A 15217-nucleotide genomic window follows, 5' to 3' on the forward strand; every position below is an offset into this window, starting at 1 on the left:
AACTAATAACAGAGTCACATATTTTATTATTTTCAAACAAATAAAACTTTTGTCCAGTCAAAAAAATCCCAAAGAAAAGTAGCAGGACTGTATTCCCTCCAGACCAGGATAGAAATGCCTGGTGTGCCTTCCTTCTGTCCTGATAGGTGTAAGTGACCACCTGGAGTCATGGGGGGGAGACCACTGTACAATCAAAGGGTTCATATATGCAAGCATTACTGCACGTGTGCACTCGCTCACGTCAGTGACGACCAGAAGCCTTAAATCATTTGAGTTCATCAGACCTTCTCTGGGGCAGAGACTGACCCACGCCAGGCCACACATACCCATTCAATCTCAGGAAACAGCAACCGCATTAGAAAGATTACAATGGATTAAAGTTCTTTGGGCTTTTACTGATATGGCTGACTGACACCAGACACTTTTAACAGTCAGCTGTCTCCTCTTCACAACAGAGGAGCATTTCTAAGCTAAATGAAAAGAGGAATTCTCCTTCCTGTGTTTGTTTTCAGAGTATCATCCTACAGGCTGCTGTCTGTTTCTCTGGATTTACTTTTCATTTTTTGTCATCTATACACTCAGACAAATTCCACAAGAAATCACAAATAGACAGGCCCAGTTTAGGGAGATCAGATCTCCAGCGACTAGAAAATGTGTCCCAATAGGCAGCTGAATATCTTTATCTAGAGAGAAATATCAACAATAGTACAGCACATCTGTATGGAAATTAATCTGAGAATAATCCAACGTTTGACTTACCTGACATTTTGTGAGCTATAAAACAGAACGTTTGTCCCAGTTGTTCCACACATGCATGAAGCACAAGTGAGGGGGATATTTACATTTTACAGCTACCACACCCTTGAAACAGTCTGTACGCAGTTTATTTGAATGGCTCTGTTCCCTTCAAATTGAATTCCCTGAACTCTATATTGTATTGACACAGGTATGACAGCTGGTTTAGCGGAGGGGCCTGGGCTAGTAACGCCTGCAGGTACAGGTGGCTGGGGCTCAAAGCTCACAGCCACATCAGCTCCCCCAGTGGATGCCATCTTGGCTCTAGCCTTCCATGCCCTGTCTCCAATGCCAAAACCATACAAAAAGAAAATCATATGATGACCAGTGAAAGGACTTGGTTCTTTCTCCAGCAAGGTATTCCCCCCCCCTCCCGCGCTGCTGCAACAGGGACGACTCGCACCTCTTCTGTTTACAGTTGAAATTATCCCAGGTTACCATGAAGGTGGGGTTCATGTTGTAGTGTCAAAAGTAGTTTTTAAAACAAACAAAAGGACATGTAGAATAAAATACCAATAGGCTTATCAGACAGCAACCGATCTCCTAAATGGAAATGCCTTGGCTTCCACATAAAAGTCACAATAAAGGAGTGGATTCCTCTGTGGCCAAATGAATCCATGTATGCAGGCTCATCCCTCCCCCCCAGCACAAGGCTCAACACAGTGGAGTAACAACTGCCCAGGAACAAAGTCAAAAGGATATAAAACATCACCGTTTGTTATTATACAGAACAAATAGATTTAATTAAAACTTTGTTAGGGGAGGGGAAAATAGTCCAGATCACGCTATATTGACTATAATTAATCAGAGGAATATCCAATACAATTATCTTGATCTACCCGTTTTCAGGTGGCCCTGTCAGGCAGCTTACAGGACAGTACCATGTCACCTTTCAGTCTGAAGGCTCATCAATGAGGGTGGGCAGAGGAAGTGCAAATGGGCTGTCTGCTGCTCAAGATTGGGCGAGGGAGCGGTGGCTGCCAAAATCAGAATTCATCTCGTTGTTTTTAGACAAAAGGCATAAACACTGAAGGTAAAAAACAACTTCACAAAGGTAAGACACTTGGTCCTATCAGTTGCACCCTCAAGATAGACAACCTTCAAGTGTGCACTGGTTCTTTTGATTGGTTCTAAGAATTTCAAAGCTTCCCCCATGATGAACAGACAAGCAATTTGACAATTGTATTATAAGGCAGTTTGGTGTTGCAGAGAGCCCAGTTACACCTCTCTACCCCCGTCCATTTTACAGAGCAGCTAAAAACCACAAGAAAAAAAAAAAAGCACTAAACCAAGGACAAATAAATGGAATCTAACAGCCCTCCAAGTAGACAATTCTAGCGATGTGTAAAATGTGTACCGTAGTATTTAATATGTAGTAAAATCTCTCCATAGGATTTGTATTTACCTTGTGATTTCAGAAATACAAATGATTAATACCCCTCCCTCCATTTGTTCTGACTCCCAAAGATGTCTTTATTGACTGCTTCACAACAACTGGCAGCCATTCAAACAGCCAACTGGTTTGTGTTTACTAAAGACAACCAGTTTGTAGGTTTTCTCCACGCCATCTCTTCGCTAGGTATAAACACGAGCAAAGACCATCAGCAGGCTTCATCTTTCTCCAGTCCTCATTGCTCAGTATTGTCTGTCTTTTTCGTGGGATGAACAGAGCAGAACTCCAGCTTTAGAACCACTTGTCTCAATTCACCAGGACTTTTGCCCCCCCCCCCAAAAAAAAAAAAAAAAGGGAAGAAAAAGGAAAAATTCCCACTTGCAGGCCAGCATCTTAAGACATTCTTCCTTTGTCCATCCATTTTCACCAAGGATTTTGTTCATTTTTTCCCTTTAGTTTACATGACAAAAAAACTGATTTGGAACGGCATTTCCAGTCTTGAATGGAATTGCTGAGAAACTCATGCAGGGGATGTGCACAGTCACAGTAATGGTGAGAAGACTTCTTTTTTCATTTGAGAGTAACATAATGATGACACTAAAATTTGATATGAAACATTTGTAAAAAGGGGAAGGGGGTCTCTGAGTGGGAGAGGGGCGGGGGTGGCAGGGGGCTCTGACACTCGCAGCACAGAGAAGAGGAGAGAAGAGGAGCTGGCAGCTCAGAGCTTTTCAGAAGAAGGGATCCAGATGTAGGGCCCTGACTGCTCCTCGATGATCAGCTTGATTTTATTGTAAATCTCCTCTAGTGAGTCACCCTGGACTATGGCTAAAGACGGAGAGAGAGAGAGAGGGGGGGGGGGGGGGGGGGGGGTGAGAGGACAGAGCTTAGACTTCCTTGTTAAACTAGTTCCAGTTATGCATATGTTAAAATGAAGAATTTAGCATCCCAAATGGATGATCAAAAGGCCAATTAATACTTTTTCGAAATGGCAAGAAAATGTGGTACCTGTGAAGAACTCTCCAAATTCTTGCTCAAGCTTCAGTGCCTTGTCGAAGACTTTATTGGCTTGCTCATATGTCTGCCGCTTATTCATTTCCCTTAAAGACAAACAATGCAACTTCTAAATGTCTGAATAGGACTGACTCCATAGAGAATGTTCATTTCTACATCCAACAATGCCACCACTCAAATATTACTTACATAAGAGCTTCAATAGATTTTGGCTTAATGAAAATGGAAATGGGGTGAAGTTGTGCTTGTTGCAGTCGCTTAATGGCGTTCCCAGACACATCCAGGATACAGTGTTTCCCCTGCAAAAAACACAAAGTGGACAAATAAGTTGATACGTTAAGACTTTTGCTTTAGTTATTTCAAGTACCGAAACACACCATGCCAGTTTAGCCGTGATCAAGCTGCAGAGTTGATTAGTTTAATAATAATACTCAACCCTTTCAGCCACAGTTCGGACAGACAGGACGCTGGTCCCGTACAGGTTCTCGTTAAACTGGCCCGCCTCAATAAACTTGTTGTCCTGGATGTCCTTCTCCATCTGCTCCCTCGAGCACACAAAGTGGTAGTCCTGCCCGTCCATCTCGTTCTCTCTCCGGGAGCGGGTGGTGTCTGCGCACACACACACACACAGCTTTGGCATACAGTTCAGTAGACACAAAGCACTAAACAGCAGAGAGTGATAGAGTTCACTTACGTGGAACACATGAGCCAAACTTATGGGGGAACTCGGAGATCAGGTCATCATTTACTCGGTCCTTCATCGGGCCCAAGATGATCACAGGCCTTGTGTAATGAACTACATCCAGGAAAACAGCCGTCAGACACTCACATTTCCATCCACACACCAGAAGCAATCAAGGCCCACTACTGGAGCTGGACACGTGTGACTACAGAATGGACACTTACTCTCCTGTCGAATCACTGGCTCATAGGACAGTATTGTATCCTCTTGCCCTTCTGAAATAAGAGAGACATACGCAATGGATTTATGAAGAGCACTTCAGGAGTGTCCATAACATTAGACATGGCTGATGAAAGTGTGACTATTAGAGGCTTGGAGTCCTCTTCATACACATCTAACCGCCCAGAACAGACACAACTACAGATTTATGCATGGGCACGCAGCAGGACAAGTTTGATCTTTCTTCACTACTGACGACATGGGGTCAGTGCTAAATATTATCCCATAGCTGCCACATGCCCTTTAATGAAGGTGGCTTGTGTGTGTGGGGAGATCAGAAGCACGGGCAAGAGACACTTACTTGAACTGCTTTCACTGTCACTTGTGTTAGAAGTTAAGCATTCTGGGAAAAGAGACGTGCGTTAATTTACCTTTCAGAGAATCTCAATGCTTTCAGAACACATGAATTCAAGAATATCAAGTTGAATCACAGATAACTCATCACTTGACGATTACGTGCTGCATATGACTTGAAACACACCCCTAGACTTTTAAATGTAGTTGGAGAAAGGAGAATTGAGAGGAAGAAGAGAAAGAAAACAAACGTGCATCAAGATCACCACTGCTTCCTTTTATGAGGAAGTGGCACTAATAGGACATGAAGTGCTTCCTTCTACAGCCTCTCCAGTGACCACCCTCTGTGTGGTCAGAGTTTCCTGTGGCCGGCTGTGGGACAGCTGACACTGACACCGACACCGGCTCTCCCTCCCTCCCTCCCGCCAAAGACAACATGGCTGTTTAGACTGCAGCCGGCATCAAGCAGCTCACTTCACACCCCTTTGATACGGAGGCAGTGCCCTGTGCTGGAAACACCAATACTGTGTTTCTTCCCTGACACAAAAACAGCCAAGCCTGTCGCTTCAAGTGTCAAGACAGCATATGCTAGATCCTTGACAGCCGGTAGCCCACCCACCTTGTGTATTTGACATCATTTTGTAAGGTAAGGGGCACTGGGACCTGACTTCATGATCTTTTGCTGTGTGAGTGTGTGTGTGTGTGTGTGTGTGTGTGTGTGGATGTGCGTGGACGCGCATGTTAGTTGTAGGGGTGTGTTTGTGTGTAAACTAATGTCAGTGAACCACAGCAGGACACTGGCAGTGAGCTCAGGGGACAGCAGCTGCTTGACAAATATAACCACACTTACTCAAACTCTTTGATCCATAAAAGTCATCGCTTAACCCTGGGAAGTCCTGAGCGTCCCGAAAGGTAAGAGCAGAAACAAAAGAAGAGAGCAGACAGAAGGAAGAGGAAGAACAAGGAGAGAGAGAAGAAGAGATGTTAGTGAGAGACTGAGAGGAAGGATGCAGAGCTCGCTCGCCAGGAAGGAAGGAAGGACACTAACACTCAGCCGCTGTTCTCCAACCTCATCTTGGAGGTGACTCTGGAGCAGGCGCTCATTAGTCTTTCAGGAGCCTCAATCAATCAGGGAACACAAGACAAGACAGCCCTGAGTGACTGACCACTGCTGTCCGTCTGTCTGTGTGTGTGTGTGTGTGCGGGGTCACACCACTGAGCACTGGACAGCCCAGTCCAATAACAGCCTTATGGCTTGACATGAGAACAGCAGCGCTCTGGTGTTAGTGGAACTCCCGTCCTGTGAGTAACGCACACGTGGAGACCCAACCCAAAGAGGACAGACGGTGGAGAGGTGTCCAGCTGTAGTCTTTGGGAGGGATCAGTGCTGGGGGGGGGGGGGGGGGGGGGGGTGGCTCTGAGCCTGGCCCTGAGGTCAAGCACACAGTGAGAGGATGAAGGATGAGAATGAGAAGGAGCAGGCCACACGGACACGGATACTCACGTTCAGACTCTACACACTCCTGCACAATGTTCTCCTTGCTCTTGTAAAACGGGAACTTGCGTGACAGGTTGAAGCTTTTTTTGCGCCTTACTTTGACCGGCTGCTCAGGTGGTGAGGTGCAGATGAGAGGGGTGCGGGAGGAGATGGAGGGATAGAACAAAACAAACAAACAGACACACAAACAAACAAAACAGAATGGGTCTCAATGGAACGTATGGCACACATCACAAAAAACAACCATGCAGAAAGAAATTTGAAAGCAAAGCACTGGAGCAGCTGTAATACACAGTGACAGTGGCCGTAATACACACTGAAGCAGGCGTTATACAGTGGCAGTGGCCTTCAAATGGGCATGAAGTCAAATACAAATGGGAGATCAATGAGGAGACACTGGTCAAACACTTCTGAAGTGCATATGTGGAGCCAGCCAATCAGAGGCAGAGCACCTCATGCTAGAGGCATGTTAACCACTAATGAGGTCAAAAAAGAGAAGGAAAGGGTTTAGGCAATCGGATGCTCTCCACATATACACACATGCTCGCTCACACACACACACACACACACACACACGCAAACGAGAGGGCTGGGTAAGATGAGCCGTCTGCCTCGTCTGCGTGCGGCAGCTCCTGTTCCCAGGTCAGATCCCAGGAGGGAGCTGGGCGGAGCCACACTTACCCGGCTGGACTCGATCATGCCCGTCCTGGCGTGGAACTTGACCGTTTTTAACCGCGCCCGCTCCTTCTTCTCCACCCTGTATTGAGAGGGCACATCACACAGTCACAGCAGGGCCTTAGAGCTTGGGCTCAGTGGGTATGTGCCATGGCTACAGGTGACAAATACAGTACAGAACAGAACATCCCACTACTCCTGTGTTCATGGAGCTCCCTTCATGCTTGAGATGGCCGCTGGACTGAACCGACACACACACACACACACACACACACACACTGGGATAACAATACTGAATGGGTGGACCTCCAAAGTCTTGGAAATGGGCCTGTAGCTTTATCTTATGATGGTAATAACTTCAATAAGCAGACATTTACAAGTAATAAACACTAACAGTCCTACATTAACTGTACCCTATAAAACATTTAAGAGCCATGTTCACTCTCCAATGACCAGCATCCTGTGGAATAGTACATCCATGCACATGATTATGCTAACAAGGGGATCTGAAAAGGGAAGTCTATTCACACGCTACTTTTGAACTTCATTTCTATTTTAGTGCTACTGTGTAGATATATACATATATATTGTTTAAATGAATTACTCAGCAAACAACATTAGCAGTTTACTTGTCAACAACTTTTTTTAAACCATTTTATTTCATTTAAGAAGTGAGATTTCTTTATGTCTGGTGTGTTAGGGTGACAAATTCAACCAAACAGGATATGATGGACCTTGACCTTTCTGTAACACTGCCAGACACAACTCAGGTCACATCAATAATCAATCAATCAATCAGTGGAACTAATGTTTACTAATAATGATCAATACCATCAACCCTCCTTGTAGCACAAAGAGCACTGTGGATTGCTAAATCACTGGTCAATCATCAACAATAAGTGTGCAGACTGATGGCCCAGTGCCTACGAGTCTCTCCATTCAGCTTCATCGCTGCTAACTCTGCTAACTCTGTATTAGGGGTGGGCAATATGGCCAAAATCTTCTATCACGGTATTTGTAATTTTATATCACGGTTACGGTATATAACACAGTATATTATACGTAGGGTCACCAGATTTGAGTTTGTGAAAAAGAGGACATTTCAGCGGTGGCTAAAAGTGTCCACAGACATAGGCTTTACAGAATGATCATTTATTTATTGACCCTTATAAACACTAAGTTGCAAAAACAATACTGCCTCAATAAGCTATTGGCCTAAGCAATAGTGGCCAATATAGACCTACATTGTACTGAACCTTTCCATTGAATCTTTAAATAGTATGATTAAAACAAAGTGCATTTAGTGGCATTTAGTCCAGTGCGTATGTGGCTTTCAGTGGTTCTTTAATGTACTTACAGAAGATACATCAAGTGTTAAAAAACTTTCTTTTCAATGTTTAATATATTTCATATTATATTATATAATTTATATGGCCAAATATAAAAATAAGAAAATTAAGAAGTTGGCCATTACTCATTACACATGACCGCTTCAGCCCATTGGTGCAACGTGTTAACGTCGCCGGCATATTGGTGAGGTGAAGACTGTCCTGTAAACAAACGCTAGTAAACGATGGAGCTGCGGTTTTTCTGGATAAAAAGCACATCAGCGTTTACATTTGTCAACCGATTAGGTTTTGTTTTGTTTTCAAGGGTTTATGATCTACGTGGAGTTCCAATACGTTTTGTCTCCATGTTACTTAGAATCTAGATAGGTAAGCTATAATCGCCATAGACATATACACAATATATTCAAAAAAAGTTCAGTTGATTTGAATGGGTCACCCCAATGTTTGCACGTCTGAAATGTTACGATTTTCACTGCTGCGAAAAAGTAATGGCCGCTATCATTGGCAAAGGGTTTTGTGCATAGAGCACATTCATATCTTTCCGCTAGTAGTCCGGTCATTTAACGTAACAGAAGTCAGAATTTTAAAATAAGAGGATGGATTTCAAAATAAGAGTATAACGCGGTTGAAGCGGTATAGTCAAATCTCTCCCGGTAGACACATTTCTACCGTTGGACGGTATTTACCGTCATACCGCCCAGTCCTACTCTGTATGCATGGTCAGGGGTGGCATCAGTCTCAGTATGCATGGTCAGGGGTGGCATCAGTACCTCTTCTTGCTGGGAATCACCCCAATCTGTTCGCTCTCGCCATGGGGCGTGACCAGGCGTGCCTGCCACCACTCGTCATCAGAGGCGTTGATGACGTGCAGGATGTCCCCGTAAGAGAAGCTCAGACCCTGGCTGGGCAGGCAGCTGTCCCTGGTGCGGTCGTAGTCAAACAGAGCCCTACATGGACAGAGAGAGAACAGTGTGAAGGCCAGTCAGACAGTCAGATAATCCATCATGAGAATATTCAACCGCACAGTCAAATGGGTTACTTCATTCTTTCAACAGACAGGCACACCCATCAACCCAATGATTATGACAGCCATCATCCCCCTCCTCTCCCCTGGAGTTCCATTTGGTGGCGCCTGTCCCACTGCACCCCCTCAGACAGGTCAGACCCAAAGGGAAGGAGTTTAGCCTGCTCCACTGGTTTCATACCTCTCCCTCCCTCTGTGCTCTACCCTTCATTCTCTCCCTCTGTGCTCTACCCTTCATTCTCTCCCTCTGTGCTCTACCCTTCATTCTCTCCCTCTGTGCTCTACCCTTCATTCTCTCCCTCTGTGCTCTACCCTTCATTCTCTCCCTCTGTGCTCTACCCTTCATTCTCTCCCTCTGTGCTCTACCCTTCATTCTCTCCCTCTGTGCTCCGCCCTTCATTCTCTCCACTGGAGCACCTGGGCTCACTTCAGCACTGCCCAGAGAGACGGTCAGAGAATAGGCCAGAGCAGGGACCACAGCTGACCCCCCTCCTTGCATCTTATCCCAGCAGCTCACGCAGTAAAATGTGAGCCCCCCCCCCACCCCCTCCAGAAGCCTGGGACTAACGTGGTCACTAGCTAGCAGGCTGCATAGTATAGCACCAGTGTTGGGAGTAACGCGTTACTAAGTAACGCGTTACTGTAATTCCACTACTTTTAGCGGTAACGAGCATGTAACTAAGTATTTGTTTAAATCGAGTAAAGCAGTTACAGTTACTGAAATCTAAATGAGTTCGTTACCCGCGTTACTATCTTTTGTGGAAAATGAACACTTGCAGACAAGAAGACAAGATAGACCTACTTTAGCTTCTTCTGATCTGACGTCGCAGGACCAATACGACCGCACATGAAAGACACTCTGCTACCCAGATCCACGACCGCTTACACACACAAACACACACACATTGCACCTGCATACAATCACGCACGCACACACACACAAAGACACGCACAAGGCTGTACATACGCAACTGTTTCTCCCATTTTCCAGGACTGTTAACACACACACACACATTGCACTTGCATACAATCACGCACGGATATACAACCGCAATTATTTCTCCCATTCTCCACGGCCGCTAACACACATTCATTGCACTTGTATACAATCGCGCATACATATGGAAAGAAGGCTAGGACACCGATCGTGGTTTCCAACATTTATTGTTTAACCAGAAAACGCGTGGAATCTATTACCAACTGTAGGCTCAGTCATCTTGGCTGTCGGGGCAACGGCGAAAGAAGCGCCATCGGGACCAGTGGGAACTTATAAACAGTTCCTACCTTGATCAGGGTGGGGATTGCCAGCGATTAGGATGTATTAGAAAGATATTATTCTAATTATATATTTAGCATATTGTGAATACTGTGTGGGTGTTTCAGGGTATTTTGTGAACTGAACCACTAATTGATTATTTTGTATCCCCCTACTCTTTATATGGTGTTAATAGGCTACTGTAAGCCAATCACTTTAACTACATTGGGCCTAATGTAGTAAAAAAAAAAACACTGTTAAATGACTGAGACAGTTATTTTGTGTTCAGTTAAGTGTTAAAAGGGACTTTTGTACTACTGCTTGATTTGAAGGCATGTTGCCCTGTTGTTTAAAATAATTAGGTAAAAAATATATATGTTTATTGGGTTTGACTGTTCAGTACTGTTCATATTCATTATATTAAACGCAGATATAAAAGTAACTTTCCCTAGTAACTAATTACTTTTGATATACAGTAACCCGGAAGTAATTCAATTACCTTTAAAAGAAGTAACTAGTAACTGTAACTAAGTACTAATTTTCAGTAACTTGCCCAACACTGTATAGCACACATGCTGAACGAGGCTTACGCCAGAGCACTCATTAGAGGGCATTAGCATGAGGGGCTTAGCTTCATTATTAACATGGACTTATGGTGTGCATTAGTGTGTGCTGCTCCTATGGACCTGGGCTTGAACATATATCACAGTGCATGGGACTGACACAGAGCAGGAGGGCTGTTCTTACACAAATTCCTCCATGGCCTGGATACAGAAGCATACCAGAGAACAGGTATGTGAACAGGTCTAGGAACAAGTCTGGGAACAGGTATGACAACAGGTATGTGAACAGGTATGCGCAGGTGTCCAATAGGCATGGAGGAAACATGGCTCAAGCTCCTCGTATGAGCTCATCAACCTGCTTTACCTCCATTGTGCTTCAGGCACCACAGCACAAAAAACTGATGATGTGAATAGTAGACGACACACCTGGTCTGTGTAGTGTACAAGAATGTCCACTGGAACACATTCACTCATCAGATGCTTTAACAGTGAATGGAAATAAGTGTGTGTTCCAAAATCCTCCCATTGCCCATGAACTGATGAAATGAAATAAGTGTGTTCCAAAATCCTCCCATTGCCCATGACCTGATCAAATTAAATAAGTGTGTGTTCCAAAATCATCCCATTGCCCATGACCTCATGATCATAAGTGTGTTACTAAATCCTCCCATTGCCCATGACCTGATGGCTTTCCTGAAGCAGGAAGTTTGAGTTTGGAAAGCACAGACAGTCATCTGCTGAGCTGAACTTCCTGGGTCAGAGTCCAGGATGCTAGCGTCATTGTGCCAAGTCGAATGAAAAGTGAATCCAGGGAAACAACCAGATAGATAATATAGCTGAGCCAGACTAAAGTCCTGGAGGATAACAGCCAGTGCTATTGAGTCCAAGCCTGACTATCTACCTTCTACTCTGACACCACACCCACCCACCCTGCGAAACACATTGTGTTGGGGACAATAGGAGGCAAACACAATGTGAAACTTAAGAGATACTACAGAAGAATACAGTGGCTAAAACATCAAGGTGGTTCTTGGACTAGATATTAGTTGTGTGATTGTTATTTCAAATTTAGCTGTAAATGGAAAACGAAAACAGACCCATAATACTGTGAAATAAGCTTCTTAAGTTAAGAAATCTTCACTTTCACCTCAAACATACAATACAAGGCATGATCTTACTTATAACAACAACAACTCATTGTTTATAAAAAAATACTTCATAAATATAATCATAGTTTTGGTATTTATTATTATTATTGCTTTTTTTCATTTGATACCTTATATTGTTTGATTACTTTATATTCAATTTAAATCAAATTTTATTTAGGCTATATAGCGCCAAAACAATCAAATTGTCCCAACACGCTTTACAGAGCCCAGAGCATGAACCCCATGGGCTTATTACTTCATTTTGTGTTGATGTTTTAAACGTTGCTTCGGACAAACGCATCTGATAAATACCTTAACTATAACTACAATATCCTTTACATTGACCATATGCCAATATGCAATTTACTTTCAACTATAAACTTTATTTCGATATATTGTTATAAATATTTACCTCATATATATTAACATACATTTTAAATTCCTCACAATGCCTGAAAGCTAGATAAGAGAAGTGAACTCAAACTAGTTGGTTCCGGTTTTGTGTGTGTGTGTGTGTGTGAATGGCGGCATGTGTGTGTGGGGCCTACCTGACGCAGAGGCATCGTGTGTGTGTGTGTGTGTGTGTGTAGGCACATGTGTGTGGGTGGGGCCTACCTGACGTAGAGGGATCTCTTTTCACTGGTGCGCAGGGAGCCAGACCCAGAGCTCATGCTGCTGTTCATCATCTGCTCCCGCAGGTCGTGAATCTTAGACTCAAAGCGGCTGTACTCTGCAGGAACACACACACACACACACACACACACACACACACACACACACACACACACACACACACACACACACACACACTTTTAGACAGCAGGAAACTGGAGAGACTATAGTTCCCCCGTATTCTCTCTAGAAGCCTGAGGAGAGAGGAGGAAGTGAGGGCAAGGAAACAGCACTAGCTCCATGTTGAGCAAGAGGGAGAGGGTAGGTAAGACTCGTAGGCAGCTCGTTGCAGACTGATTAATGAGCAGGGGACTAGATGGAAATTAATCATGTATCTGCCCAAGATACCCACTAATATCACAGGTTAGGCGATTAATTATGCAGATTAATTAAGTTGAACATGCACTCTTCAGGAGAACGAAATGAAGACCTCCAATGACTCTTCTGAACATCAGTCATTCTTCACTGCAGAATCCAGTCATGATGCATGATTTAGCTGAAGCCTCTTAATTAAACCTGCCTTTGACAAGCCTGCTGTGTGGCCCATGGTGAGCCAGCAGCACAGAGGCGAACAACAACCGGCAGGTGCGGGGACCTAGAGGAGCAGCTGAACTCACGAGGGAGCTGCATTCAGAAGGATCTGGGAAAGCACCTCTCTTGTTCAGGCCACGGTACAAGACACTGTGAATGGGTCCCCTCAGCTGACGGCATGGCTGCTTGTTCAATCTGTATTTTTAGATGTTGGCTTAGGGTCCCTGTTGAATAGAAGACCCACTGTTCCCTTACCGTTGACTGGTGTCTTGACATTCTTAGTGCTTATATTGCCCTAATCATAGCTGGTTTGCCCTCAAATTAAACCAGTGCAACAGCAGCTGCCACTCAAGTCCACTCTGCCTTCTTGAACCTGTCAACTCAATGGGAGCTCTATGCTCTATCTCCCAGCAGCCTTGAGCCGAAACCAGCTCATCAAAGCAAACAGAAACCCACCAGAAACCCCAATGCAGCCGGCAACTCCACACCCCATCTGTCATCCAAGGGTTAACGCTCCTTACATGAATGACACAGCAAGGTGAGGCAACCTGACACCACCTGCCTGTAACCAGGGTAACGCCCCAGCCCTTGTAGCAACCACAAAACAACACGGAAGGCAAAAGCTGGACTAATCTCTGGGGGCGAACCTCACACACAAATACATTCACATGTGACTGTGACTATGAAGGAATAAAGTGAGCAAATCTGGTTTGAGGGGTTCAGGAGGTTGCAGGTCTACTTAACTGCCTCAGCAGGAAGCACTGGATATGCAACACACACACACACACACACAGAGACACACACAGACTTGAGTGTTGGCCATTCAGTGGTGAGTAACCAGTGTCATATACACAAACAAGGCTGACTTCAGTCAATTCTTTATTGCCACAAGCGACACTCTGCAACACACATGTGTATTTTAATGGCAACACAGAGGAGCAGGACGTCCACCCTAGTGTCCAGCCACACAGCGAGAGCTCCAGACGCACAGCCAAGGGCAGAGGTGGCTGTGCTGGGATTCACTTTGGGATGGATCTGAGAAGGAGCCAGTTCCAAAGACACAGGCTTTATGACGTGTGCCGTCAGGCCCTTTCAGTCTTGCAGGGACGTATATTTAAGGTTACCATTAAAGAAGTTGTGATTGGGCCGGCTCTGCATCCATCACCAATGCTGCTCGTCCTCATTCCATGAAGTGAGGTGGGAGCTAGCTGTCCCTCTGTCTGCATGCAGTTATGCAACAGCACAGGCATGTGTCTGTAACCAGAGAGGCGGCCGGGTTAGGCTGGGTTCGAGCCAGCATGCTCCTCTCGCTGCGGTGGAGACATGAACACTTTCCTGTGCTGGGTGTGGGAGGTTGACATTTCATCCGGTCATTCCCCAGCCAGAAGAATGGACAGTGCTAGCTGTAATTAGACTCTTGGGACACGATGGCATGACAAGCACTTTGGTGTCTTTTCCGGTCCGAGACATCACCTGCTGCTCTAGTCCGGCCCCTAAAGGCCGATGCGTGAGGAGAAGGGCTGCCCAGAGCGTTTACACAGGAGTTCACCAGTTCACCAGGGTCCTCAGTATTAGGCTTCATTAGATGCCTGTGTTTGATGGCCAGGCACATGGCCCCTCAGAGGAGGTGCAGGCACGGGATCAGAGGAGGTGCAGGCACGTGGCCCCTCAGAGGAGGTGCAGGCACGGGCCCCTCAGAGGAGGTGCAGGCACGTGGCCCCTCAGAGCTCCAGCTCCCCTCCTCCACAGCACAGGCCACTGAGAACTCATGGCCTGGGGGAAGAAGAAGGTGCAGGCTAACTTCTCCTTAAGTCAACCCTACTGAGAGTTTAGGTCAAAAGCAGTAGTGAACATTGAGCAAAGAAATAATTTGCCACAGTCTGAATACTGAAATAGTTAACAAGCACTGCTGCTTTAGACACAGCTTTTCCCAAGACATTCTGCTGCAGTTCGCAGAGAATGGTGGCAAAAGCTAAGAGGATGTTTCCAATTAGCATATTACACTGGGTAATGAAACCCATCCAGTCGCTGTATATATGCAACTA

General features: G+C 45.1%; 1 protein-coding gene across 13 annotated transcripts in view; it reads right to left on the reverse strand.

Annotated features, from left to right (window-relative positions):
• Positions 1-9: 9 nt before the first annotated feature.
• The window catches only part of dlg3 (discs, large homolog 3), a gene marked incomplete at its 5' end in the record, with an annotated part of 106241 nt that continues 91033 nt past the window's right edge, over positions 10-15217 (reverse strand). For 7 of the 13 annotated variants that reach the window (XM_080841119.1, XM_080841108.1, XM_080841116.1 and 4 more), the window contains 11 exons: positions 10-3016; positions 3197-3288; positions 3392-3501; positions 3639-3811; positions 3897-3998; positions 4109-4159; positions 4465-4506; positions 5962-6061; positions 6637-6712; positions 8750-8926; positions 12585-12699. In XM_080841119.1, coding sequence (XP_080697245.1) covers positions 2910-3016; positions 3197-3288; positions 3392-3501; positions 3639-3811; positions 3897-3998; positions 4109-4159; positions 4465-4506; positions 5962-6061; positions 6637-6712; positions 8750-8926; positions 12585-12699 — 1145 coding nt within the window. In that variant the 3' untranslated portion in view covers positions 10-2909. Of the gene's footprint in view, positions 3017-3196; positions 3289-3391; positions 3502-3638; positions 3812-3896; positions 3999-4108; positions 4160-4464; positions 4507-5307; positions 5354-5961; positions 6065-6630; positions 6713-8749; positions 8927-12584; positions 12700-15217 lie in introns of all 13 variants that reach the window. The other 6 variants (XM_080841120.1, XM_080841111.1, XM_080841118.1 and 3 more) reach the window with 4 other exon arrangements.

This window comes from Sprattus sprattus (genome assembly GCF_963457725.1).
Source record: "Sprattus sprattus genome assembly, chromosome: 6".
NCBI lineage: Eukaryota > Metazoa > Chordata > Actinopteri > Clupeiformes > Clupeidae > Sprattus > Sprattus sprattus.